Below are 27,937 nucleotides of genomic sequence, written 5' to 3'. Positions count from 1 at the left end.
CAACAACTCAGCAAGTCTCTATTTCAAATAAAATATAAAACAGGGCTGGGGCTGTAGCTGAGAGGTAGAATGCCACTGGGTTCCATCTCCAGTGCCACAAAAATAAATAAATATGCTTATGGTAAAAGGCAAATAAGTTAGAGATTATATTTACAAGAGACTAACAGTTAATATTATATATATTATATATATAGTTATGAATGCCAAGAGACAAGACTGCACAGATCTATACAACATAGTCTTCTAGAACTGCAAGCCAACAAACCCTCCTACAACATACAAAATAATGTGTGACAGTGTTGGCATCAGTTACCCCTAGGGAAGGGATTGAAAAGAAGACTGATGGTATCAGCAAAGTACCTCTCTTTCTTGTTTTATACAATAGCTTTTCATTTTTTAATAGTGAAAATGTGGTATTCACACTTCTTTTAATGTTTATCAAAGGGAGGGAAAATAAACTTAAGAGTGGAGCACAGAATAAAATCTAATTATATGCTTTTTACGCACTTAAAATGACACTAAAAAGGGTTGGAAAGCAAGCATAAAATGGCATAACTAACCGGGCATGGTGACGCATGCTTGTAATCCCCACACTTGGGAGGCTGAGACAGGAGGATGGCACAGGTTCGAAGCCAGCCTCAACTACTTAGTGAGGCTCTCAACAAACTAGTGAGACCCTGTTTCCAAATAAAATAGAAAATAGGTCTGGGAGCATAGCCCAAAGGTAGAAAGCCTCTGGATTCCAATCCCAGGACCACCAAAAAAAAAAAAAAAAAAAGGCATAACTATAGCAATTAAAATTTAATACAAAAACATTAAAAGGAGCTGGACTGAGGTACAGCTCAGAGGTAGAATGCCCCTCAGTTCAACCCCCAGTACCAAAAAATAAATATATAAATTTAATTTAAAAATAAATAAAATACGTCTGAGGATGACACTCAGAGATAGAATGTCCCTGGGCTCAATCCCCAGTTCTACACAAGAAAAAAAAAAAAAAGGAAAAGAAAGAAAAAAAAAAAAACATTAAAAGGGAGCAAGGGAGCAAGCTGAGGCTGCCCCTGAACCTCAGGCCTCTGGTCTCAGCCTACCAGATGCTGGGATTACAAGCCTGTGCCACCACGCCTGGCTTTTTTTTAGCAAACAATGTCTTGTTGAGTATGTCTTATATACAAAGTAATCAATACTTTTTTTCTGTTACAACAAGCATTTGAGAGAAAAACCTCATTACTTTGGTAACAGATTTTTAAGTAATCAAGCATTTCTGTAAATTAAATCATTTTCATCATGAATTTTTCCAATGGCAGATTATTAGCTCATAAATGATTACATAGCCCATGAATAGCAATGAACATATTGCTGTATGCCAATGCTGTGGTATATTCGTTTGTTCATTCATTCATTCATTCCTTTTTGGTACTGAGAATTGAACTCAAGGGCATTCTATCTCTGAGCTACTCCTCCAGCCTTTAACAAAATAAACCCTGTTTCAAAATAAAAAAATAAAAAAATGTGCTCAGAGGCAGACTGCACATGCCTTTATGTGTGTATGGGACAACGGTATTAGGGATTAAATGTAGGAGCGTTCTACCTCTGAGCTACACCCCCAGCCTTATTTTATATTTTATTTTGAAACAGGGTCTCACTAAGTTGCTGAGTATAGCCACAAATCTGTGATCTTCCTGTCTCAGCCTCCCAAGTACTGGGATTACAGGTGTGCACCACCACACCCAGGAACCAATGTCTTTATGATAAAACTTGAGCTTTCTTACAAAACTCCCAATGTCTTTCTCTACCTTTTAAAATAAGTTCTGTTTAATGTTTATATCATTAATACTGGGTTATATTTGAGTCAGTACATAACATTTCTCCATTCACTAGGCAAATTCAGAATCAAGTGAGAGAAAATAACAGGAGGCAAACATGAGGCGATCAAACAGGTTCTTCATTTCCAATATACTATTTAACATAACTGAAGGCACAAGAAACATGGGCTTCCTAACACTGCACCCCAGAATTAAATATAACTGCCAGTCGCAGAGCTCAACACTTGGATCAACCACTTTGGTAAGACCTGAAGAAGGATCAGACTGAGGCCAGAAGTATCTTTTTTTTTTTTTTTTTTTTGGTGGTACTGGGAGTGGAACCTAGAGGCTTTCTACCTTACCTCCGGGCTATACATCCAGACCTATTTTATATTTTATTTGGAAACAGGATCTCGCTAAGTTGCTGAGAGCCTCACTAAGTAGCTGAGGCTGGCTTCGAACCTGTGCGATCCTCCTATCTCAGCCTCCCAAGCGCGCACCACCACGCCCGGCCAGGAGAACCATTTTAATGGAAATTCTTCCACAAGGAAACATGAAAAGTGAGAAGCAAGCATTCCTTGCTAATAATGTGAGATAGAAACACTGGTTATTTCAAACCTAAGAGTATTTTTCACTCATAAAGCTTTGTTTTGCTACAACTAAAACCTACCTTTTTTCTTCTTATACACCTGGACTTTGTTGTGGCCTCAATATCTCCCCCTCAAACAAGCCAGCATGTCATTTCCTCTTTAATATTCCCGCTTTCTCCAGAAACCTCCCTATATCTACTCTGAACTGATGGCTCTCCTGGCCCTAGACACAGCTATTATCTTGGAATTACTCTTTGATACTCTTCTATTTCCTCGATTACAAATGTTTGTTTTACTTCCTCATTTGCTAGAATATTACTTTAGATGACTATCCAAGAAAGGATGAATAAGATAGGTGTAGAGTGTCAGAATGTGATGTTTTTCTTGCATCCTCTCACATGGTTGGTAATTTAGCTGTGTACAGAGTTCTAGGGTGAGAATCTTTCAGAGACATACAAGTATTGCTCTCCTGTCTCCAAGAATTCATTTCTGAACCCCATTTCTTTACATGTGATCTATTTTTAATTTGCTTTGATTTTGTCTCTGGTTATCTTCAGAAATTTTCTTCACCAGTATTCTGGAATTTCTCAACTGCCTATTTTCTCTGTGTTCTTTCTCTAAATTAGGGACTGAGTGGCACACACTTGTAGTCCCAGTACATGGAAGACTGAGATAGGAGGATCCACAGGTTGGATGACAGCCTCAGCAAGTGGCAAGACTCTCATCAAACTAGCAAGATCATGTTTCAAAATAAAAATAAAATTGGGCTGGGGTGTAGCTCAAAGGTAGAATGCCCCTGGGTCCAATTGGAGGGAGGGAGGAAGGAAGAAAAGAAGGAAGGAAGAAAATTAGTTGAATTTAAAACTCTTCCCCCACTCCCCGTGGTGCCAGGGATTGAAATCAGGGGCATCTATCTCCAAGCTATACCTTCAGCCCTATTTTATTTTTTATTTGGAAACTGGGTCTTGCTAAGTTTCTTCAAGCCTAAGTTGCTGAAGTTGGCTTCAGCTACTAAGTGAGGCCCTCTACAACTTAGTGAGATCCTGATTCGAAATAAAGAATAAAAAACAGGGCTGGTGATGTAGCTCAGAGATAGAATACCCCTGAGTTCAATCCCCAGTTCTGCCAAAAAAAAAAAAAAAGATACTACATTTAAATAATAAATAGTACCTACCTCAAGCCAATACCAAAATCACACATAATCTTGGAAAGCTAGGTACACACTGGGTCAAGTTAGGGGCAAGACAAATATGTATACTATAATAATTATGGTTTAAAATTATTCTGGAAGTTCTACCATTGTGAGTAAACAAAAAAAAGTTAACTTTCAATGGTAAATAGCAGAAAGGAAACAACTTTCTCATTTATAGATGATGATGGTTTAATGTAGAAAATTCTAATACACTCAACAATAAAAATACCTAACACTAAATACATGGTCAGTAACAAAATGTATACATACAAATGAGCTGGAGGTAGGGGGGACGGATGCCCACAGTAACTAGCCAAAAATATAAACTCAACAGCTGTTCTTACAAGTCAAAACTAATCAGAAATATAACAAATTAGAAAACATGGGAAGAAATGGCCTATTCTATGGTAAAATACAAACTATGTTTAATTAAAGTAATTAAGTAAAATAGAATGGGCTTTTATGACTAAATCTTTAAAAGAAGACCCAGAAAAGTTGAGTCATACCATGTTCTTCTATAGGAGACTCAATAATATAAAAATGTCACTTTCCCCCATAATAAATGCATAAATTTAATGTCATCCCAACTAAAATTCCAAAGCACCACCTTTTGTATTTTTGCACCTTGATAAAATGATTTCACATTTATCTGAAATGATAAATAAATTAAAATAGTCAAGAAAACAATGAAAAAAGAATGATGAGGCCTTTGTACTAATACATATTAAAACTCTACTATAAAACCATCCAAACTAAAGCCAGGCGTGGTGGCGCACGCTTGTAATCCCAGCATTCGGGAGGCTGAGACCAGAGGATCGTAGTTCGCGGACAACCTCAGCTACTTAGTGAGGCCCTTTGCAACTCAGTGAGACCTCGTTTCAAAATAAAGAATAAAAAGTAGGGCAGGTGGTGTAGCTCAAAGGTCAGATGCCCCTGGGTTCCATCCCCAGACCCGCAAAAAAAAAAAAAAAAAAAAAAAAAACATTCAAACTAAAACAAGGCAGCACAAATGCATGAGTAGTCAGACAGACCAACAGACATGAGGAAAAGAAAGACAAGAAGCCCAAATACATGTAAGAATTCAGTAAGTGATTCAAATAGAATTTTTTCTTCTTCTTTTTTTTTTTTTTTTTGGTGGTACTGGGGTGGAATCCAGGGGCTTTCTACCTCCAGGCTATACTCCCAGACCTATTTTATACTTTATTTGGAAACAGGGTCTCACTAAATTGCTGAGAGCCTCACTAGGTAGTTGAGGCTGGCTTTGAACCTGTGCGATCCTCCTGTCTCAGCCTCCCGAGTGCTGGGATTACAAGCATGCGCCACCATGCCCAGCTTTCAGCATGCTCAGTTGAGCTGTGAAAGTCAAGTTTAGTTGCAAAGCCAGGCACAAAACTATGTGGGTCTTTTATAAGCACTGAAGAACAAAACTGGAAATGGAAACTTGACAGGAACTGAGGTAATTTGAGGGTCTACCCATCTGCCTGTCTTGGTTTGGTTTGTTGTTTTATACTAGGAACTGAACCCAGGGGGGCATTCTACCTCCAAGCTGTACCCCCAGCCCTTTTTTATTATTTGAAAATGGGATCTCACTAGGTTGTTGAGGGTGGCCTCAAACCTGTGATCCTCGTCTCAGCCTCCCAAAACCTGGATTTGTTATTGTTATTATTAATTTTTTTTAGTACCGGGAATAGAACCCAGGGGCATTGTACCTCTGAGCCACACCCCCAGCCCTATTCTTTAGTCTCTATTTTTGAAAAAGGGTCTCACTGAGTTGCAAAGGGCCTCGCTAAGTAGCTGAGGCTGTCCACGAACCGCGATCCTCCAGTCACCGCCTTCCTAATGCTGGGATTATAAGCGTACACCACCACGCCCAGGGCTCAGCTATCTTTTCAATAGCTACATAATCCATCAGTTATTTTCTCTGAATTATGCTCCTTCTGCCTCCTTTCTATTCCCTCTACACCCCTGCATGTGAATTGTTTTCTGAAACTCACTCAACCATCTTGCTTAGCCTGGCTGGTGCACACTTGTAATTCTAGCACTTGGGAAGCTGAGACAGGAGGATTGCACAGATTCAAAGCCAGCCTCAGCTACTTAGTGAGGCTCTCAGAAACTTAGTGAGACCCTGTTTCCAAATAAAGTATAAAATAGGTCTGGGAGTATAGCCCAGAGGTAGAAAGCCCCTGGGTTCCACCCCAGTACCACCAAGAAAAAAAATATATATATTGCTTAAATATGGCTGAAGTTTGCAACAGTTCTAGCTAGCTCCTACTTCATGACATCTCTCAAAGAATTTTTATGGAGTCTGTCCTCACTCTTAAATAATTTTTTAAATCATATGATCCAAGAAAGGAAGGGAGGCAGGAAAGGAGGGAAAGATGAATGAATGAATTTGGCCTAGGTCGTCTTCTCATATGGAATCACTGGTAATAAGTCATGGGGTGGTTAAGCCTAACTCATTTTTGATCTGTACAGTAAGTCAGTATGGCATGGGCAGTACAAGCACTGGGGCTTAGCTGGTGTAGAGGTACGACACACACATAAGTGTTCACCCCAATATTCCTGGAAATCCCCTGTCTTAATAATACCAATCTGGCTAATAAATTATAAAAATTACAGGGGAAGGAAACATGCATAGTATGTTGTAAAGTAAAACGCATTAGTTATTTGACTCCAGTAGAGAAATATAAATGGCAGAATTACGGTTGATGGCTTTGGACTTTCAAAAATTCTACAATAAATATCTGTTTCTACTATAACCCGAAGACAGAAGCCACTTACTTTGCATAATGAGTTTTTACCTTTTTTCCACTTTATTTTAAAAACAAAAAATATCTTAATTACCTTTCCAGCACCACATTTTGTCCCTTCATTCACCATGCCCGGGTCTGGAACATCTGATCCTAACTGGAAATCTACACCCCAACATTTGGTGCCTCGACTAGGTGTTTGAATGATAGCAGGCACAATTCCAAATACAGGCATTTCTTGCACATTCTCACACTGAAGTTTTCCACACAAAGCATTCCTGTAAAATGATAGATAAAATGCAAAAATAAAATGTATCCAATGTATGTATATGTTAAAAATATATATATTTGTATGTAGACAATTTCCTGCTATTTGGTTAAAGGGAATCTCAGTAGAGAAAGGGTATGAGAGCAACAGAGGTATAGTGATTTTATGTCTCTGTAAATATAGAAGAGAAGAGGTAAGTGGATGCTGAGACAAACCAGGAGGAACCATGTGGTGTACACACTCCTTTCTTCCTACTCCCACCTTCTTAACTATCTCTCTAGGTTTAAGAGACTCATTAATCAAGGGGTTTGCAGCCGGGTATGGTGGCACAGGCCTGTAATCCAGTACTTGGGTGGATGAGACAGGAGGACTGCAGGTTGGAAACCAGCCTCAGCAACTCAGCAAGACTCTCAACCCAGTGAGACCCTTTTTCAAAATAAAAAATAAGCCGAGCATAGTGGCACATGCTTGTTATCCCAGTATTTGGGAGGCAGGGACAGGAGGATCACAGATTTAAGATCAACCTCAACGCCGGGTGTGGTGGCACATACTTGTAATCCCTGCACTTGGGAGGCTGAGACAGGAGGATTGCATGGGTTCGAAGCCAGCCTCAGCTACTTAGTGAGGCTCTCAGCAACTTAGTGAGACCCTGTTTCCAAATAAAATATAAAAAAGGTCTGGGAGTTTAGCCCGGAGGTAGAAAGCCTCTGTGTTCCACACCCCCAGTACCACCAAAAAAAAAAAAAATCAACCTCAGCAGCCTAGCAAAATCCTGTTTCAGAATAAAAAATAAGGAGGGCTGGGGCCGTAATATGGAGGTAGATTACCTCTGGGATCCAGTGCCAAAATTTAAAAAAAATAAAAGGGCACCAGGCATGGTGGTACATGCATGCAATTCCAGCATTTGGGAGGCTGAAACAGGAGGATCACCATTCGTGGCCAGCCTCAGCTACTTAGTGGCCCTTTGAAACTCAGTGAGACCTTGTTTCAAAGTAAAGAATAAAAATAGGGCCGACATAGCAGGACATGGTGGCACACGCTTGTAATCCCCACGCTTGGGAGGTGGAGACAGGAGGATCGCGCAGGTTCAAAGCCAGCCATGCTGGCTTACAAGACCCTGTTTAAAAAAAAAAAAAAAAAAAATATATATATATATATATATATATAATAGGTTTGGGAGTGTATCCCAGAGGTAGAAGGGCTTCCAGTAACCCCAGTACCACCAAAAAAAAAAAAAAAATTAAAAAAATAAAATAGGGATGACAGTGTAGCTAGGAGGTGTAGGAAGTAGAATGCCCCTGCGTTCCATCCCCGGTATGGGCTGGGCTATAGCTCAGAGGTAGAATTGCCCCTGGGTTCAATCCCCAATATTACAAAACAAACAAACAAATTTATTTACAAATATGATATGATTATTAATGCTACTATGAAGTAAATAATACAGAATATCAAATACAATCATTTTTATGCAGCAAGTTCCCTTCTATGTATGTTCAAAGGGCTATAGGTATAATTCAGTGGTACAGCACTTGCCAAGCATGCAAGAAACCCTGGGAGAGGGGGGAGAAAAGGAGGGAGAAAGGGGGGAAAGGGAAGGAAGGAGAAAAGAAAGAAAGGGAAAAAGGAAAGAGAAAAGTAAAGAGGGAAGGAAAAAGAAAAAGAAAAATGCATTCTCTTGCTTCACTGTCTCAAATAAATTTCAATCATGGCTTCCTCTAGAATTATGGTAAAGAGAAAAATTCTATTCAGTAAGGTACAATTACTATTCATTCTATTTTATCTACTAATTCTATCTACAATTCTATTCAGTAAGGTACAATAATAAGACAGGGCTCTACCCCCTTTCTGCCTCGATAACTCTTATAGTTTCTTATAGACTCAATTCATTAACTCATTAATTTACTAACATAATATTAGCACTGTATGAAGGTTTCCCTAATGCTAAGGTTTTATGAGATAAGTCCTCTTCCTAAGTCCTTCCATAGCACCCTGACTATTCTTCACATCATCTTTTCTGACCCAGTATTGAAATTTTCTATTTAAATAATTATCTGATTCAAGCACCTAGCCTATACTTGAATTTTCTCTATGGGATCATTGCAAAGTGACCAAAGGATATTTTGTTCAATATTTCTAACTCACCACCTCCTGAAGCTACCCATTGTACCTATCACAACATTCTTTTACTCACAGAGTTAAAACCTATCTTCCAATAACTTCCCTCCACTGATCCCAGATTGTCCACAGAAGACCCTACAAATCACATCTTTTTCTTCTTTCACATGGTGCTCTTTGAAGACTATGCACCTCCTAAATGTTTACTGCACCAAGGAAGTAACCTACACCATTTGTGATGTGACAGAGACACTCCTAGAATGTTCTAGTTTGCCTCACTGCCTCTTGAAGCATAATACTCAAAATGAAATTTCAGTTATAGCGTGACAAGCAAAGAAGAAAGTGGAGCTCTTACATTTTTCTAGGTACTATAAGCCCAAGATTATAGCAACTTTTATAGAAGCTATACTTCATTACTGATTTCCTAAAATTCTTATTTAATTTTTTCATATATTGCTATTAAATCTCCATCTCCCTCTATTCTGGATGGAGTTAATAACTTTGTCCCAACTTTATATTTATTCTTTTTTTTTTTTTTTTTTTTTTTGGTGGTACTAGGGGTGGAACCCAGAGGCTTTCTACCTCTGGGCTACACTCCCAGACCTATTTTATACTTTATTTGGAAACAGGGTCTCACTAAGTTGCTGAGAGCCTCACTAAGTAGCTGAGGCTGGCTTTGAACCCATGCGACCCTCCTGTCTCAGCCTCCCAAGCGCGGGGATTACAAGCATGCACCACCACGCCCGGCGTGTATTTATTCTTATGCTGCCATTTATTTTCTAGGTGACTAGAGTAAGGTGCTTAAAGTTTCTGTTTCTTCATCTGAAAATAAAGGAGATAAATAATAATGCCTATATCATATAGCTGGCTTGAAATTAGGACCAAAAACCTCTAAAATAATGAACAGCATAAAGCAGACTTCAGTTAACATCTTTTAGGGCCTACCAAATTCACATTGCTATGATATACTCAGTATATCATAGGTAGTCTTGATGACATTTGAAAGTGTAAAAGGAAAATCTCTTAACATATAAAAAGCTGTTACAAATGATTAAGAAAAAGAAATTACCGCCTGGCATGGTGGCACACGCTTGTAATCCCCGCGCTTGGGAGGCGGAGACAGGAAGATCTCGCTGGTTGCGCTGGCTTAAGAGACCCTGTTTCCAAATAAAATATAAAACAGGTCTGGGAGTGTGACCCGGAGATAGAAGGGTTTCTAGGAACCCCAATACCACCAAATAAATAAATAAATAATAACTTTCAGATATGGATCATCCAGTAGTTTAAAAAAAAAAGAGCTATGGAGAACTAATTTTTTTTCCTATGGTACAAAATCATTACTCCAAATATTACTTGATAATTGCAATAGAAAAACATAATTTAGCCCAGTGTGGTGGCCCATGCCTGTAATCCCAGTACCTGGGAAGCTGAGACAAGAGGATTATAGGTTTAAGGCCAGCCTCAGCAACTTTACAAAGCTCTTGGCAACTTACAAAATCCTGCTTCCAAATAAAAAATAAAAAGGGCTGGGGGTGTAGATTGGAGAAAGAATGTCCCTAGATTCAATCGCTAGCAACACATATAACACACACACACACACACACACACACACACACACACACACAATCACAAAAGACATCAGCCATGAATGGTCTTGTTCAGAATACCCCACAACACTCTGGGACCTCACCTCCACTTACCCGGTGGCACATTTCTTGTATTCGTTGCCAGAGAAACCACAATTGCCAAATCTGTCACCTTTAGAGTTCACTTCAATGAAACAATCTCTTGGGGCAGCCTTGGCTTCTGTGACATTAAACATTTAAAAGAGAAAAACGTTACAGTAACTTAACTCAGAAATAATGTACTCCCTTCAACAGCCCATGGGCCTAGGTGAGCTGCCTCCACACCTCTGAGAAAGGTTTCGGGCTTACTTTAAAATCATTTGTTCCACATCCTACATACAACTAAGTGTAAAAATGAAGCATAAATTGTACTTAAAAGTTAGGCTGAGCCAGGCGTGGTGGTGCACACTTGTAATCCCAGCACTTCTAAGGCTGAGACAGGAGGATCGCAGGTTCACGGTCAGCCTCAGCTACTTAGTGAGGCTCTCCACAACTTAGGGAGAGTCTGTTTCAAATAAAGAATAAAAAATAGGGCTGGAAGCCGGGCGTGATGGAGCACGCTTATAATCCCCGCACTTGGGAGGTTGAGACAGGATGATCGTGCAGGTTCGAAGCCAGCCTCAGCTACTTAGTGAGGCTCTCAGCAACTTAGTGAGACCCTGTTTCTAATAAAATATAAAGTAGGTCTGGGAGTGTAGCCCGGAGGTAGAAAGCCTCTGGGTTCCACCCCCAGTGCCACAAAAAAAAAAAAAAGTATAAAAATAGGTCTAGGAGTATAACCCGGAGGTAGAAAGGTTTCCAGGAACCCCAGTACCACCCAAAAAAAAAAATAGGGCTGGGAGTGTAGCTTGGAGGTAGTATTCCCCTGGGTTCCATCCCCAGCATCCCAGTTAGGCTGGACTTAAGCACTCAAATCCTGCGTGAACTAGTGTGAGGAATGACAGATCAAAACCCCCGCACAGTGCTGTGCCATTTCAGCGTGTTTTTTTTTCCTTGCTCTCTCAGCTACAGAGCCACTTGTTACATCAAGCAGGAGACACATGGCCAGCAGTTTCGCTTTTTCACTTGCTGCATATGACTGCTTAGGTTAGACATTTCTATTAATTAGATGGATTGGCAAACCCCTATGATAAGTGACAGAGTTTTGAGTCATCCTTGTTCTCCTTATCTCTGTGTACCACTTAATATTTAACTTTTCTACTTAATTATACAGGCCTAAAATATTTTACTCGTAAGTATTTTTAAGCCAAAATGCCAAGTACTCCCTCCTCATAAAAGACATCATACACATCTTACACACTATTTTATACATCTGATACATCATATTGTTTTAAAGAAGATTAATGTGAGATGGAAGGAGACACAGCAATGACACAGCAGAGGAAAGTAAGACAGAAAATTAACACAGAAAACTGGCACAGGACAGACACAACACTAGCCCAGCCAAGCCTTATGAGAACAAAAATAACCACACAAATTCCAGTAACACACAAAGAAAAAAATACTAGTCTTTTAGCCCTGGAGTTTTTGTTTGGTTTTGTTTTGCTTTTTGCAAATCTCAATGAAGGTAATATCTCTGTCAAATAGTAACACTTACTTCATTAAAACGCCTCTCTGTAATTACCTTTGGAACAACCTGCCCATTCCTAAAAATATATGAAAAGCTGACAGACCTCTTTATACTGTGGCCTATCTTACTAAATTCCATTTATTTGTTAGATAGTCTCCTCTCCTCAATCTCTATTCTGACCCACCAGAAGATAAAGGGTAGATGAAACTAAAGACAACAGAAAGCTGGTCAAAATCAGTAACTCTAGCCTCAGAGAAATCTAGAATTGTATCCATGACTGATCTTTACTAAATAACAGAAACAAACACAGACATACAGAGAAAACAAAGTAAGGATGGGCCCTTCCTCCTTCGCTCTTTCTTCTCTTCCCCTCTGAATCCCTTTTTTGTCTCCCTTTATATCTCCATTCTTTTCTTCCTTTCTCCCTCTCTCCACTCTTCTTTCCTCCCAGGTACTTTCTACCACCAAGCTATACCTCCAGCCATATATTTTTTTTTTTTTATTCTTTATTTTGAAACAGGGTCCCACTGAGTTGCAGAGGGCCTCACTAAGTAGCTGAGGCTGTCTGCGAACTGCGATCCTCCTGTCTCAGCCTCTGGAATGCTGGGATTACAAGAGTGTGCTGCCACGCCCAGCTAAATTTCAGCATTTTAGTGCGACCCTATTTCAAAATAAAAAGGGATAGAGGTCTAGGTCTGAGGTAGAAAGCTCCTGGGTTCTATTCCCAGTACCAAAAACAAAACAAATCTCTCCTAAGAATTTCTTCATACACTGACAGATAAGTTTACCAGTACCTCTCTGGAGGAAAACAAACAAACAACAACAACAAAAATGTATTACTATCTTTTTTCTCTTTTCTTAACTTAAGCCTCGATTAAGCACATGGCACTCACATATGCCCGTAAATTGAATATGTCGCTGCTGTTCCTATAGATAGATTCAAGACAAAAAAGGAAGCCGATGGGAAAACAGAACTCTAGAAGGATTCTGGCAGAACTCATCACTGCCAGTTATCAACCACAGCACTCGGCCTAAATGTGCCGAGAAAAACCTTTTCTTGAAGCAGCCTCAATCATCTGAAGCCAAGAAAGGAAACATCAGGATGTAACACAAGGTGGAGTGCTGCTGTTGGAACACTGATGGTACCAACACCGAACCAAAATAGACCTCACTGGAGCTGTAACTCTCCATGGCTCCTCACCAGCATTATTACACCGCCCCTACTGGAAATCCTTTCTCTGCTCCCCCACACAATTCTCCACAATGTTGCTAGGGAAACACCAAAAGCAATCTAGTAATGGCATTTCCACACCTAAAATGCAATAGTTGCTCCCCCCCCCCCAGCTACATTTAGGGCAGAAAATTTTCAATCTGAATATGTTGCTTCACCATGTACCCCCATTTCTGGTGGGAAAAGCTTTTCCACCTCTGACTTCTGAGGAAATGAACCCTGCACTGTGTGAGCAACCCAAAGGATTGTGAAGCTGCTGTGTAAGGCAATGCTGACTTTCCTTTAAACCCGCTCCAAATATCCCGCTCTGTTCATAGGCCTGTAGACTCAAGCCCCTCCCTGCCTTCTGCAACTCCGCCCCACCTTTGGCTGTTTTCACTGTGCAGCAGTTTCCGCGATGGCCATCAACACCCCACTTCCATCAGGTTCCCCGCCTTCCCTTCCCAGACCCACGCCCTTTCTCTTCACCCCTGGCTTGTTCCCTGCACTCTTTCCTAAGTGAGCTAGAGTGGTCTACTGCTTGGGATTCACCGCTCTCACTGGCCACCTCCTGTGAGCCCACCCACCCCGCCGTAGCGCCACCAGAGGGCAGACTGCCACCTCTGGTTCAAGAAATGTAGCAATCTCTGTTATCAGGGCTTGAGGACAAAATCCAAGACATAAATCTACCCTTTCAGGTATTTAAGGAATAACGAAAATGTTTTCAAGAACTCTTTTACCAAAGGGGGGGGGGGGGATATTCAGGCTATTTCATCTAACGATATGCTAATTTAGGACTTAAGAGGCTCTCAGTGCCTTTACTTATCCCTGCTCAAAATAAGGTTTGACTTTTAAAATATAGTAAGGTATGCGTATCTCAGGCTTTAAATTTTTACAATACCAGCAGCGCGCACCTGAGCAGAGGGGGATGCAGCCGGTGGTCCGGCCTAGGCGTGGCCTACACTCCCCGGCCGCCGGGTGCCTCTCCTTGAGTCCAGGCCTTACCTCCCCATCGTGCAGTACCTGCTGGTGCAGGAGCTGGAGCAGTACCAGCTGTTACCAAAGTGGCTGGACTGGGAGGTCAACGAGCACAACAGGAGCTACGAGGACTTGGTCTTGTCCAATAAGCATACGGCTCCTGATCACCTGTTGCAAATCTGCCAGCGCTTCGGTCCTATGTTGGATAAAAAAGTTCCACCCAGTATCTCAAGAGTCACTTCCTTACATGGTGCAGCAGGAAGGCAGACTTTGCTACATACAATAAAAGGTACCTCAATTTGAAGAAGTGCTCTGTTTTGTAGCAATAACTTAATAATTATTATAATTGTGAATTTAATCATCGTGAAAGAAAAGTGATATGTAACTATAAATCATTTTGTGAACTATAAAGTTTTCTGCATTTAGCATAGAACATTGAATTTTATTACATAAGTGTCTAATGGGTCCTTCTGCACTTAAAAACTTGATAAAGATTTAGATGTTAAGTTGAATTTATTTTGAGATGTGTTTGAAGTTTTATCAATGTGAGTTTTTTGGGGTTTTTTGCAGTACTGGGGATGGAACCCAGAGGCATCCGATCTCCGAGTTACACCCCCCAGCCCTATATTTTATTCTTTATTTTGAAACAGGGTCTCACTGAGTTGCAAAGGGCCTCACTAAGTAGCTGAGGCTGTCTGCGAACCCGGATCCTGCTGTCTCAGCCTCCCAAATGCTAGGATTACAAGCGTGTGCCACCACGCCTGGCTCGATGCGAGTTCTTTAATTTTTCATTTTGTATGTCATTTCTAACTTCCTTGATTGTAATTGTATGTGTCTAGTAAACTCTTTAAATGCTTGAATATTTTCTTTGATATCTAGATTGCAAAAGCCCTATGTTATCAGGGTAGTGATTTTCTAAATTTAGTAGCAGTTTGGAAACAAGCACCAAAAATGTAAAATTTAGCCGGGCACGGTGGCACATGCTTGTTATCCCAGCATTCAGGTGGCGGAGACCAGAGGCTCAGCTACTTAGTGAGGCCCTTTGCAATACAGTGAGACCCTGTTTCAAAAAATATAAAGACTAAAAATTAGGACCAGTGGTGTAGCACAGAGGTAGAATGTCCCTGGGTTCCATCTCCAGTACCGCAAAAAAAAAAAAAAGTAAAATTGCATGGTTCTTGTTCACTAATTTACTTTTTTGCCAAGTTATATGCTAGCAAAATGTTTACAATTGCTATTGTGTTTCTGTTAGCTTGGTATAAATGACTTAGACTAAGTATGTGTATGTGACATGATTTGTGTGAACCTGTGGCTAAACTGCTTAGTGGGCAGCCTGTTGGTTCTCCTAATACTAAGGGTCACCTCACACTGTTCAGAGCTTGCTTTGAGCACCCCCAGTGTTTGTTAAGAGCTTGCTTTGTGCACCCCCGGTGTAACACCTGACAGAGAGAACCACCTCCCTCCAGTGCCAGCTTTAGTGTTTCCAGTGCTCTCTAGCCAGGACACATTATGGCTCTAATCAGCAAATGTTCATATTCTTCATTTTCTGTGTCCCTATTCACTTTGTAATTACTCTATTGTAGGCTGTTATATAATAGTAACGTGGGTAGCCTGTTTTCCTTTTTTTTTTAATTTGTCTGTGTCAAGCTCAATGTCCATGTGTTGAGATGAGCATTGCTTTAGAACTGGCAGACCTTAGAAAATACTTGTGCATGTTGCCTAGGGTGGGGCCTTATTTCTCTGCTTGTAGTGTACTAGTGCCATGAGAGGACACCTTGTAACTGCTCTTTGGTCATGACAGTGGTAATGAATCCATCTATGTAAAACATGTATGCCTGTTAGTGTAGGGTGCCCGAGGCTCAGTGGGTTTAATATGATGCCTTCCCTCCCTTTTCTTTCAGTTGCGAAGAAGCTGATCTCTAGCATAGCGCGACTCTCACGACTTGTGTTGTGCTGTTGTCACCTGCAGAGGGCAGACTTTCCTCCGTACTACATTTGCTTGTAGGTCAGAGAGAGATGGGACTTAAGAATTAGTGTTCAGACTCAGATCCTACATAATATGCTCTTCTGTAAGGGCTGTCTGTGATCCTAAAACAAAAGGAAAGCTATTTAATTTGCCAATACACACCTAAGGAAACTAAAGCTGTGGCAGTATCGGCCAAATTAATTTTAAAACTGAACAAGTTAAATTAAGGATTTTTGTATAAATCAAAGAAATTAAAGTTTTTATTATAAAAGTTGGATAAAATGTAAGGTCTTTCATCTTTAATACTATATAGTATAATTTTGCACTGAAAAATTAACCCTTATTTGACATTAACTGAGACTTGGAGAAAAGGGTGTGGTTCTGTGGTCCATCTTTACTAGTCATTTGCTGTGGATCTCTTTAAGGTCCTAGAACCTTTTAGCCTCGGTTACCTCACGTGCAGGTTGGTGACAATACCTACCTCACAGGGCTGCTGTGAGGATTCAATGAGATGATGTGTGTGGGAGCACTTTGTGAACTGTAAAGTGCTGCACAATGTTGGCTGTTGCTGCTGCTGTGTCTGAGATATCTTCAGTTTATCTTCCTTCAGAAATAGTCTAATAAACCTCCAGGGCTTTTCTGTTAAAGTATATTAGTTGGTAAAACTTTGAATAAACAATTTGTTACAATAAAAAAAATTATAATTCCAAAACCCAGAGTCTTCTTACACAACCATCTATATAAATTTCCAGAAAAATATAGCCTTTTATTACTGGAACATACAGCTGTTTCCATTTTTGAGCTCATGGATTTTTACCTGGGTTTGCATGCATATATTTTTGTTCTGATTTATTTTTGTTTTGTCTGACCAAAGGCTTTATAGATCTCCCTTTTTGTTTTTCTTCTCCTGTCTTTATTCAATAGCTATTGAAGGGTTAATTCTGTTTGCTATCATAGGAAGAGTGAAAAAAGAGGTAACGATTGGGGCACTTGCCTGCCATGGAGACTAAGTGGCCACTGGAATGGCTCGCATATGGCCCATGGCCAACTGCACTGCTTCCCCATGTGGGTGTCATACAATAAAATCTGTGACAGGATATGTCTTGGTTTCTGGAAGCTCTCGATCCAGCTTTACTCTGAGCAATATATGTATACATGTGTGTGTAACTCTGTTGTCCCCTACCTGTTGATGTTGTTATGCCTGTCTATATGGTACCACATTAGCATATTAATGAATGAGCACTCATCAAATGTAAACATAAAATAAATGCCTCTGAGTTCCTGTGACTTAAATAAATCTAACAACTGAATAAATCTAAGATCTGTTCATGTGATTAAAGTAAAAATGCCATTAAAATTATTAACACATGCCTTAAATTAGGTAAATGCAAAATGTTAATTGATGCTTTAAAACACTCTTGGCTTCTTAGGATCTATAATAACATTTCAGTTGATTAAGGAGGCTTCTAAATTATCAGTATATAAAAAAAATATGGTAAAATGGCCTTGTTTGGGGTTTTCACTAAAAGATAACAAAGGCTGCTAAGAGACCAAAGCTCAGGTCAACATGCAATTTTGTATACATTGTTTTTATGGGAACAACTGTGTATTTTCTTTTACTTGAATAATCTAAGAATTTAGGGACAGTGATTAGACCAATAAAACATTCCTTAACCATCTTTAGGAAAATTTCAAACCCTCTAAAAGGAGAGGACAAATTATGTTAGTTTAGATGCTAAACATCTTAAGTTTCATTCCTTTACTGGTCATCATCCTAAGAACACCAGACAGGCACCACAAAAAAAAAAAAAAAAAAAGTAAACAATGATACTATATTATAGTTGGGTTTGTTTTATAAAAAGAAAAAAAATTAATGTTTAATGTTTATATTAAGGAAAACTTCAAAGCTATACCAGCAAGGTAAATCAGATGTCACACTATATGCATTAATTCTATATTTAGAACAATTTGGTTTTCTTAAAATATTGATCTGCTTTGGGTAAAAATTTACCAAAAACCTAGAGAGCACAGTTTTACATTTCACTAAGATAATTTCCTGTGTTTCTTGTTATATACTGACAATAATGTTTTAGATATTTATTTTCCAAAAATGTATAAGACTTCTAAAAATAAAAATAATTTTAGCTAGAGCCGGACATGGTGGCGCACGCTTGTAATCCCAGAGCTTGTGAGGCTGAGACAAGAGGATCACACAGGTTCAAAGCCAGCCTCAGTTAATACTTAGTGAGGCTCTCAGCAACTTAGCGAGACCCTGTTTCCAAATAAACTATAAAATAGGTCTGGGAGTATAGCCCGAAGGTAGAAAAACCTCTGGGTTCCACCCCCAGTACCACACACACAAATAATGATAATAATAATAATAATAATTATTATTATTATTATTATTATTATTGTTATTATTATTATTTTAGGTAATGGCATCTAAAAAAAAAGGGTGATAGCCTTTCCAAGTTTATACATAGATTCAAATAAGATTTGTTTTATTTCTGATAATTCTGCTTTGTGTTTTTCCAAAAAAAACTATATAACTGTTGTTTGTTGGCATTTAGTAAAGTATAACACCCAAACAGTGTTTTAAAGCAAATTTCAGGGTTGTGGCAGTAGCCAAAGCAGATGCAGGCCCATATTTTGCCTGTGGTTCAAGGTCAGTCCACTGTTCTGCCTACACATGTCCTTAGGCCTACAGTTGTTTCACAGCCCCAAGTTTCCCCTTTAACTGTCCAAAAGATCTCCCTAATACTGCACCAGGAACTACAGCTGGCCAGCCACGCCTATGACTTTAGAATTCCAGAACCAGTCCTTTCTGCAGTTTCTCCTCAGACATCGCCTGCTTCATAGATGACTTCCCAACATCCAACAGTTGGTCTTCAACTTGAGCCTGATTCCAAAATGAGACTTATACCAAAGCACCAGATGCCAATCACACTGCATTTCTTACCAGTTAACCACCCATAAGCCTGGTAAAATCAGTCTTCTGCCCAATATGTGAGCAGCAGACAAAATGCTGCCAGAACAACTCAGCTCCCTTCAAATTCAATCAGGGAGCATTCAGGAGCCCATCAGCCTTCACAAAAGACACTTTCACTGTCTATAACTCCAAGTTCTTTCATGCCACAAAGCCAAACTGTTCATTTAAATGAAAAACTGTACCTTATTTCCAAGCCTCTGTTCAGCAGCAGCCAAAGGGTGATATTAAAAGTGCAATTCGGCCACTGAAACAGCCAGTCTATTCTGTCTAACACACTTGGACCTGTCCAGGACCACCTGCAGAGCTGCCACCTTCCCCACTAAAGGCTCCAGAGCAGCTGTCCTTTGTGATACATCCCCAGGGACAAACTTGTTCTCATCACAACCAACTTAGCCTATCCCTAGAAGATGTCAGGCTCCAACACAGCCTGTTTACTTTACATTGTACCCCCACCAGGATCCGGCCAGCCTGTTCCAAGCAGACTCCTTATCCAGTCCCACCTTATTTGGCACCAGCCCCAGGACAGCCTGCTCACCTATTGCAACCTCTGGTTTGGTCACCTTTTCCAGACCAGCCAACATAGGTGATCCAGACATAGAAAACAGACATAGAAAACAGCCTGCTTATCAGGCACTGCCTCTTAAACATGTCTCTTACTTGGGACAAACTGTTTACACTATCCAGATATCCAAACAAGCAATCTTCATTACCCAGCAGGTATATACATTAGACCTTCCTGATAGCAATCAAGCACTCATCCTAAACTCTACCTCATGAAGTAGAGACTTATACTTCTGAGCAGCAAGCCTATTTAATACAACCCCAAAGTAGTACTCAGCCTGAACAGATATCCTTTATTCAGTGGGCTACTTTACAGGCCCAAAACAGCTCTTTCATCTCTCATCACATCAGCCAATATGCATCCAGCAGCCATCTTAAGGCCTAACACCTGCTTCTGGGTCAAGAGAACCACAATTAAAACAGCAGACCCTCCATCAAAACTCCAGGATAGCCCTTCCAAATCAGACGTCATCTTCTGGTCATCTCCTGACACTTAACACTCCGGGACAGGCCTCCACTGCCTGCCAAAGCATTTATGTGTAACTGACACGTCAGCATTCATAAGGCCTAAAGTTCCCAAGGCCAAGTCTAGACTCTTCCCTAAAAATGATTCCAAAGTCGTTGCTAAATTTATTAAAGACCAGGTGACCTTGATAAAAAAAAAAAAAAGGTAAGGGGAAAAAAAAAGGCCTGTTGGCTGTCTAAAAGAACAAAGGGACTCCAGTACAAATCTATGAAAAATTGAAAAATGTGCTCCCTTAGCACAGGACTACAGTTTTACCCCCTGCTCCTGCTCAGCATACTGGGGCCAAAAGTAATAAAAGTAAAGTTGATCAACACTTTCAATAACAGCTTCTACAAAAACCACAGTAGCACTGTTCCTCTGTTAATGATGGTCACCAAAAGCAATTTAAACCAGGATGACCAGGCTCCTTCAGTCTTCCAACTACAGATAAAAAAATTCCTTCTTCCACCGTCCTCTAGATCGTCCAACTCTGAGACCCTGAAATACTCCAACACAACCCCTTTCAGCTCAAAATAGTTCAAGTGGTGATCAAACCATTTCCTTAACAACAGTTAAGATTATTTCATCAGCAGGACAAGAGGACCAGGCACAGGAAGAAGGGCCATCTCCATCAACCCGGTGTACCTGACCCAACGCCACCCAGTTCACTTCCTCTCACCCTGCCTTGTTTTGTCTGTCTTTAAAGCTTCGTCCGCTGTCCTACTTTCCATAGCAGATAAAACAATAGCAGCTCTCTCTTAGCCTAAAATTTGATACTTTTAATCCTTATTATCATTCTGAGCAAAAACTGTTTTCTCACTTCTTCCTAAAACCAAGTATATAAAGACAGACCAAGCCAGGCATGGTGGCGCACGCTTAAAATCCCAGCGCTTGGGAGGCTGAGGCAGGAGGATCGCACAGGTTCGAAGCCAGCCTCAGCTACTTAGTGAGGCTCTCAGCAACTTAGTGAGACCCTCTTTCCAAATAAAATACAAAATAGGGTTGGGCGTATAGCCTGGAGGTAGAAAGCCCCTGGGTTCCACCCCCAGTACCACAAAAAAATAAATAAATGAATAAAGACAGACCAACATCCCTGCAAGGCAACTTAGTCAATTGTTTTAGGATCAAATTTCCTACAAGTAAAAATTCAAACTCCCTCCCCATGATAAATCAAAAAGCCCCATTTTAATCTCAATAAATGTTCCAGGAGACTGGCTGCATATAAGACCAGTGTCATGCAACCTTAAATGCAATCACACCATAAACAGCCTAAAACCAACACCACAAATAAGCCTCCCCTCGGGATGCATTCCACCATTTCCAAACAATTTCAGGGTTGCTGCTATGTTGGCAAATTCTGAATGATTTTACTTTCTCTACTGTTATCAACTCATTCATGAGTTACACACTATCTTCTCACTGTGATAGCAATTTAATCTCTGGTCTCCAGCTCTTGTTACAGAATGTTGGCCACTTTATTGGCCATGCCTGGATTAATGATAGGCGCTTATATTTGAATAAGTCAGCTGGGCTGCCTAATCACCAAAATGGTTAACAACACAGCCTCCCCTTTACTTTCCCCATAAAGGGCCTCAGCCTGTAAAGAGGTGGGCTCCTGACTCTCACGGGCTTTCTCCCTGGTCAGATGCCTCCTTCCAGATTTTATTGCTAAAAAAAAAAAAAAAAAAAGCCTGTTCCCTGCTGTCAGGTTGTGTTTTCTTTGCCCCCATATACTCCAACGATTTTCCTTATAAATTTCCCAGACTGTAGCATATTGTTATAGAAAGACAAACGCCCAGTCGTCCTTATTAGACAAAGTCAATCGGGAGCAGCAGTGAATTCACCGAGTCCAGTACAGCTACATCTGCGTACTCAAGAACAGTGAGTCAAATTGTGGGCCACAGAGGAGAAATCCCAGTACTGTACCCCCTGGGACTTGACCCAGTGAGGGAGTGGGGGTGGCAGAGATATCACACCATAGGAGAACGTGCAACCTGGCACCCCCATAGTTTAAAGCAGCCTCTATTGACTCTGGGTCGGAGACTCTGTGATACAACCCAGTAAAGGAGTAGTGGGAACTGAGATACTACAGACTCGAGATCCAGAGCACCTTAAGTGAAGTCATAGTGACCCAAGGGAAGAACCCAGAGAAGGCACAAACCTCCGAAATCATGGGAAAGAGGAATAACACTGGGGCAATGAATGCCCACAACCCCACAACATCAGAACCTGATAAAACAGAAAATCAGAGATTTCTAGAAGATCAAATCAGGAAAATAACTGTAGAAATAATAGAGGTGCTTCGAAAAGAACTCAGAGAGAGCCAAAAAGAGATAAAGGATGCAATTAATGAAGTAAAGGCCTCAATTCAAAGTACAAACAACCGATTAGACCACATGGAGAACAGAATCTCGCTCTTAGAAGATGATCATTCCAAAAATGAACACATAGTTTCTAATTTAGAAAAAAACCTCCGACAACAGGAATCTGACATTGAAGAAATATGGGCCCATTTTAAGAGACCTAACCTAAAAATAATTGGAATAGAGGAGGGAAAAGAAGGTGAAACCAAAGGGATCAACAATCTCTTCAAGGAAGTAATAGCAGAAAATTTTCCAAACTTAGAGCAAGAGGTTGATACACAGGTCCAGGAAACTTATAGAACTCCCTTTAGACAGGATCGGAGAAGAGGATCCCCACGCCACATAATTGTCAAAATGACCAATGTGGAAGCCAAGCAGAGAATCTTAAAGGCAACAAAAACAAAGGGCCAAGTGATATTCAGAGGCAAACCAATTAGAATCACTCCAGACTTCCCAAACCAAGTCATGAGAGCCAGAAGGGCTTGGAGTAACATATTCCAAACTCTGAAAGAAAACAACTTCCAGCCAAAAATGTCCTACCCAGCAAAACTTTCTATCAGATTAGATGGAGAAATAAGAAGCTTCCATGACAAACAGAAACTGAAGGAATTTATGTCTTCAAAACCAGCACTAGAGAAAATACTCAAAGAGATTAACTACAAAGAAGAAATAGGTAACACTCACCAGAACCAGAGAAACAAGACTTTACATCCAACAGACAACTAAGATTGGTTATCTGTGGAGATTCATTATTTATGTTAGTTTTTTACCTATCTCTAAATTGTATTGTTTGCCTTTATTGTTGTTAATTTTTAGGATTTCTAGTTGGAATATTAATATACCTTCAGATATAGCATTTGCAAATATTTTATCCAATTCTATTAGTAACTTTTAACTCTGTTTACATTGTCTTTGGATATACAATATTTTTTTATTATTTTTTAGGGAGTTTGTATATTCTTCTGTTGCCTGTGCCATTGAAATCATATCCAAGAAATCACTGCCAATTTCAATGTTGCGAGGTTTTTATGACCCAGATTTTCTTCTAAAAGTTTATAGTCTTAAGATATATATTTAGGTCTTTTATCTATTTTGAGTTAATACTTGTATGTGGGATTAGGTAAGGGTCCAATTATATTCTTTTCCATGTAATTATTATTTTTCAACAATATTTAATTAAAAGATTATTATTTCCACCACCAAATGTTCATGGAAACCTTGTCAAAAATAACTTGGCAATATAGGGAAGAATTTAGCTCTAGGCTTGTATTTAACTCCAATGGTTTATATATCTGCCTTTAGAACAGTACTACACTGTTTCAATTATTGTAGCTTTATATGGTTTGAAATCAGAAAATATATATCTGCTAGCTTTGTTCTTTTTCAAGATTGTTTTGGGTATCTAGAATCCATATTCCATATTAGGATAGATTTTTTTCTGAAAAATAAATATATAAATATATGATAGTTTCACCTAAAAAAACAAAAAAAAAATCCTCTGGTAGGAAAGAAAGCAAAAAGAAATATTGAAATGTTATCTTTAAGTCATCAAAAGCTTGGTATCAGACAAATGAAACTGTTATGTGAGATTAACATTTTTAATTTTGGATAAATTGCTATAATACTAGATGTCAACCACTAAGCCAAGCATGGGAAGGAGGGATGGGGAGAGAATGGGGTGGGGATTGGGTGGGGGCTGACTGGGTGATGTGTGCATGTATGTCTACAAAAGTTTGTATCCCACTATGATGTATGAATACAGTGCACCAATAAAATAAAATTAAAAAATAATAATAATAATAATAAATCAGGCTGGTAGTGTAGCTTGGAGGTAGAGTGTCCCTGGGTTTGTCAATCCCCAGTACCCCCCCACACTAAATTAATTAAATAAATAAAAATGAAATAAAAAAAAAGTCAATCGGACAAAGATAGGATGACTGGGGAAACAGAAATAATCAGATCTGTTAACAACACTGGGAACTGTATGTGAGCTGACACTAAGCCAGGAGACACAAAAATGTCACTGGCCCATCAACCAAAAGAGCCTGTGGAAGTCCAGTGACTAGTGGAGTTTTAGCTCAGATACAGCTCAAAGAAGGCCCAGGGAGTCCCCAAACACAACTTGTATTTGTTTTCTATAACTACAAAATGCATAATCAGAATAGACATACTCAGCAGCTAGCAAAATCCTTACATTGGTTTCCTGCCCTATAAAATGAGAGCTTTATGGTCAGAAAAGTCAGGTAGAAGCCACTAGAATGCTTCTATCAAAAAAGTAAACCAAAAGCATATACCATGATCCTAGAGGTATTTCAGAAACTAGTATCACCATCAAGGACTTGAAAGATGCAGGGAGAATGACTCACGCATTTCCATCTAACTCGCCTATTTGGCTGTTATTCTTGATAGACTGTCAGAAGCTCATCCAGGTGATGACTCCCACCACAGGTACTGTACCACATGTGGCCTGCTCCTTAACACATTAATATATTCCCTGAGCCGGGCGTGATGGCGCACGCTTGTAATCCCAGCATTTGGGAGGCTGAGACAGGAGGATTACAGTTCACAGATAGCTTTAGCTACTTAGTGAGGCCCTCTGCAACTCACTGAGACCCTGTTTCAAAATAAAGAATAAAAAATGGGCTAGGGGTGTAGCTCGGAGGTAGAATACCATGGGTTCCATCCTCAGTACCACAAAAAAGAAAAGAAAAAAAAAGAAAAAAAAATGCATTCCCTGATACCTGGTATGCAGTGATGATTTAACAAATGCCTTAATCCTCAGGCCTGTCTACATGGCCTACCACAAGCAGACTGCTTTCAGCTGTGGAAGCTAGAAATATACCTTCACTATTTTACTTCTGGAGTATATCTCTTTATCCCTATGTAATAATTAAGTTGGAGAGTTTTGATTGCCTTTCCTTCCCACAAAATGTCACATCAGTCCATTACATTAAAAATATTATGCTCAGCTGGGTGTGGTGGTGCACGCTTGTAATCCCAGCATTTAGGAGGCTGAGACCTGAGGATCGCGGTTCGCAGACAGCCTCAGCTACTTAGTGAGGCCCTCCGCAACTCAGTGAGACCCTGTTTCACAATAAAGAATAAAAAATTGGGCAGGGGGTGGAGCTCGGAGGTCAAATGCCTCTGGGTTCCATCCCCAGACCCGAAATAAATAAATAAACAAATAAATAAATAAATAAATATTATGCTTATCGGGCCTAGTGATAAAAAAAAAGTAGCACCTACTCTCAACATTGGTAAGACCTTTACAGGAGAGAGGATAAAAAATAAATATGACACAAATCCAGGGATATTCTACAACCATGACATTTCTAGGATATGAGACATGTAAAGATTTCCCTTCTAGGGTGAAAGACGAGGCATGGTTACTGGCTACTCTACAAACACCCAGTCATCCTCATTAGATTCTGAAGACAATACTCAGTCATGCACCACCTGATGATGTTTTGGTCAACCACAGACTGCATATGCAATAACGGTCCCATGAGATTATACCACCTAGTGATGTCACAATCATCTAAGTTTGTATGATATCCACACAATGAGGAAATCACCTAAAGACCCATTTCTTAGATGTATCCCCCATCATGAAGCAACACATGACTGTGTTCCCCGTTTGGCTGTGTTACTCTGGAGTATCCTAAGAAGCTGCCAGTTTGGAGTAAGACCCAGAACAGGAGAAGGCTCCATCTGACACAACAGTGTCTAGGCCACTGTGCAAGATGCTCTACCACTTAAGCCACTGATTCAGCAGATTGAAAAGTACTTGAAGTTTTAGTGGAGGATAAGAACATTATTTGAAGCCTTCGGCAGTTCCTTACAGGAGAATCATAGTACAAGCCTTTAGGATTTGGGATCAAAGCTCTGTAATCTTCTGTGGACAACTACTCTCCTTTTAAACATGGCTCATAGCTACTACTGGGCTTAAGTAGAGACCAAACACTTAACCATGGGCCACCAAGTTACTATTCAACCTGCGTTATATCTGCCCAACAAACCAGAAAGTTGGGCATGCAGCACAGTACTCCACCATGAAATGAAGTGAATGGGCCCCAGAAAACACCAAAACCACAAGTAAGCTGGATAAAAAAGTGGTCCAAATGCCCACAGTCCCCACTCCTGCTATACATTCTCTCCTAGCTTCATAGGGAATTCTCTACCAAGAGTTGACACAGGAAGAGAAAAATGAGGTCTCTTTTACAGATGGTTCTGCACAATAGATAAACCACCCAAATGTGAACAGCTACAGCACTACAGGCCCTTTCTAAAGCATTCCAGAAGAACACCTGGGTTTTCACTTTGTTTGGATGAAGAAATGGTCACACAGTTAATTAAACCAACTGATAGGCTGTGGCCAATGGTTTGAGTAATCAAGTAGACAGGATGAACTATTCTGTGAACTGCAGGCAGCATCTATACCCAGCTACCCCTATCATCACCCAAAGGGCTCAAAAACAAAGTGCCTGTGATGGCAGGGTTGCAAATTATTTATATGCTCCAAATATGAATTTCCACCCAACAAGTGACCTGGCTACAAGCACTACTAAGTGTATAAACGCTGAGACCAACAGAGTCTCCAATAAAGAATCACTCCGTGTACTGATCAGCCACCTACCTGGTGGCAAAGAGATTATGCTGCTCCCTTTCCGTCATGGAGCGCAGCATTTTGTTCTTACTGAATTACTTATTCTAGATATAATTTTTGTTTTGTTTTGTAGTTCTAGTGTTGGAGCCTATGGACGTTCAAACAGTTAACTATATCCCCAGCCCTTTTTATTTTATAATTTGAGACAGGGTCTTGCTGAGTTTCTCAGGCTGGCGTCAATCTTGTGAATCTTCTTCATCAGCCTCCTGAAGAGCTGGGATTATGGGAGTATGCCACCACATTTGTCTTGAATGGATACCTTCAGTGCCTACACACAATGCTTCTGCCAAAACTATCATCTGTGAACCTACAGAATTTCTTATCTAGTGTCATGGCATTCCAGAGCATTGCTTCTGGTCAAAGAACTCGCTTCACAGGAAATGAAGTGCAGCAAGGGGCCCATGCTCAAGGAAACCATGTTTTACCATGTTTCCCGTCACTTCAAAGCAAGTGGCTTGTTAGAATAGTAGAAATGCCTTTGGGAGACTCAGTCTGTGTAGTAGCTACATTAAGTAATACTACAAATGCCTTAAAGGCTGAAGCAAGATTCTGCAAAAGGCTATATTTGCTCTGAAATGGAGTCCAAATAATAATGCTTTTTCCCCATAATCAGATTTCAGTATACAAGGATCAAGGGGTAGAAATGGGAGTGACCCCATTTACCTTAATCCCTAGTTACTCAGTAGTAAACTGTTGACTCCTGTCCCCATGACTTTATGCTCTGCTAGCTTAGAAGTCTTAGTTTTAAAGGGAGGAATGCTTTGGTACCATATTCTACCAGAAGATT

General features: G+C 40.0%; 1 protein-coding gene across 1 annotated transcript in view; it reads right to left on the bottom strand.

Annotated features, from left to right (window-relative positions):
* The window catches only part of ADAM9 (ADAM metallopeptidase domain 9), a gene marked incomplete at both ends in the record, with an annotated part of 117,749 nt that overhangs the window by 28,598 nt on the left and 61,214 nt on the right, over positions 1-27,937 (bottom strand). The window contains 2 exons of the mRNA XM_080710259.1: positions 6,429-6,612; positions 10,418-10,523. Of these exons, the coding sequence (XP_080566385.1) occupies positions 6,429-6,612; positions 10,418-10,523 (290 nt within the window). The remainder of the gene's footprint in view (positions 1-6,428; positions 6,613-10,417; positions 10,524-27,937) is intronic.

The sequence above is a fragment of the Muscardinus avellanarius genome, assembly GCF_963383645.1.
Source record: "Muscardinus avellanarius genome assembly, chromosome: 14".
NCBI lineage: Eukaryota > Metazoa > Chordata > Mammalia > Rodentia > Gliridae > Muscardinus > Muscardinus avellanarius.
The sequence above is the reverse complement of the archived record's forward strand: the minus strand, read 5'-3'. Positions and strand labels throughout refer to the sequence as shown.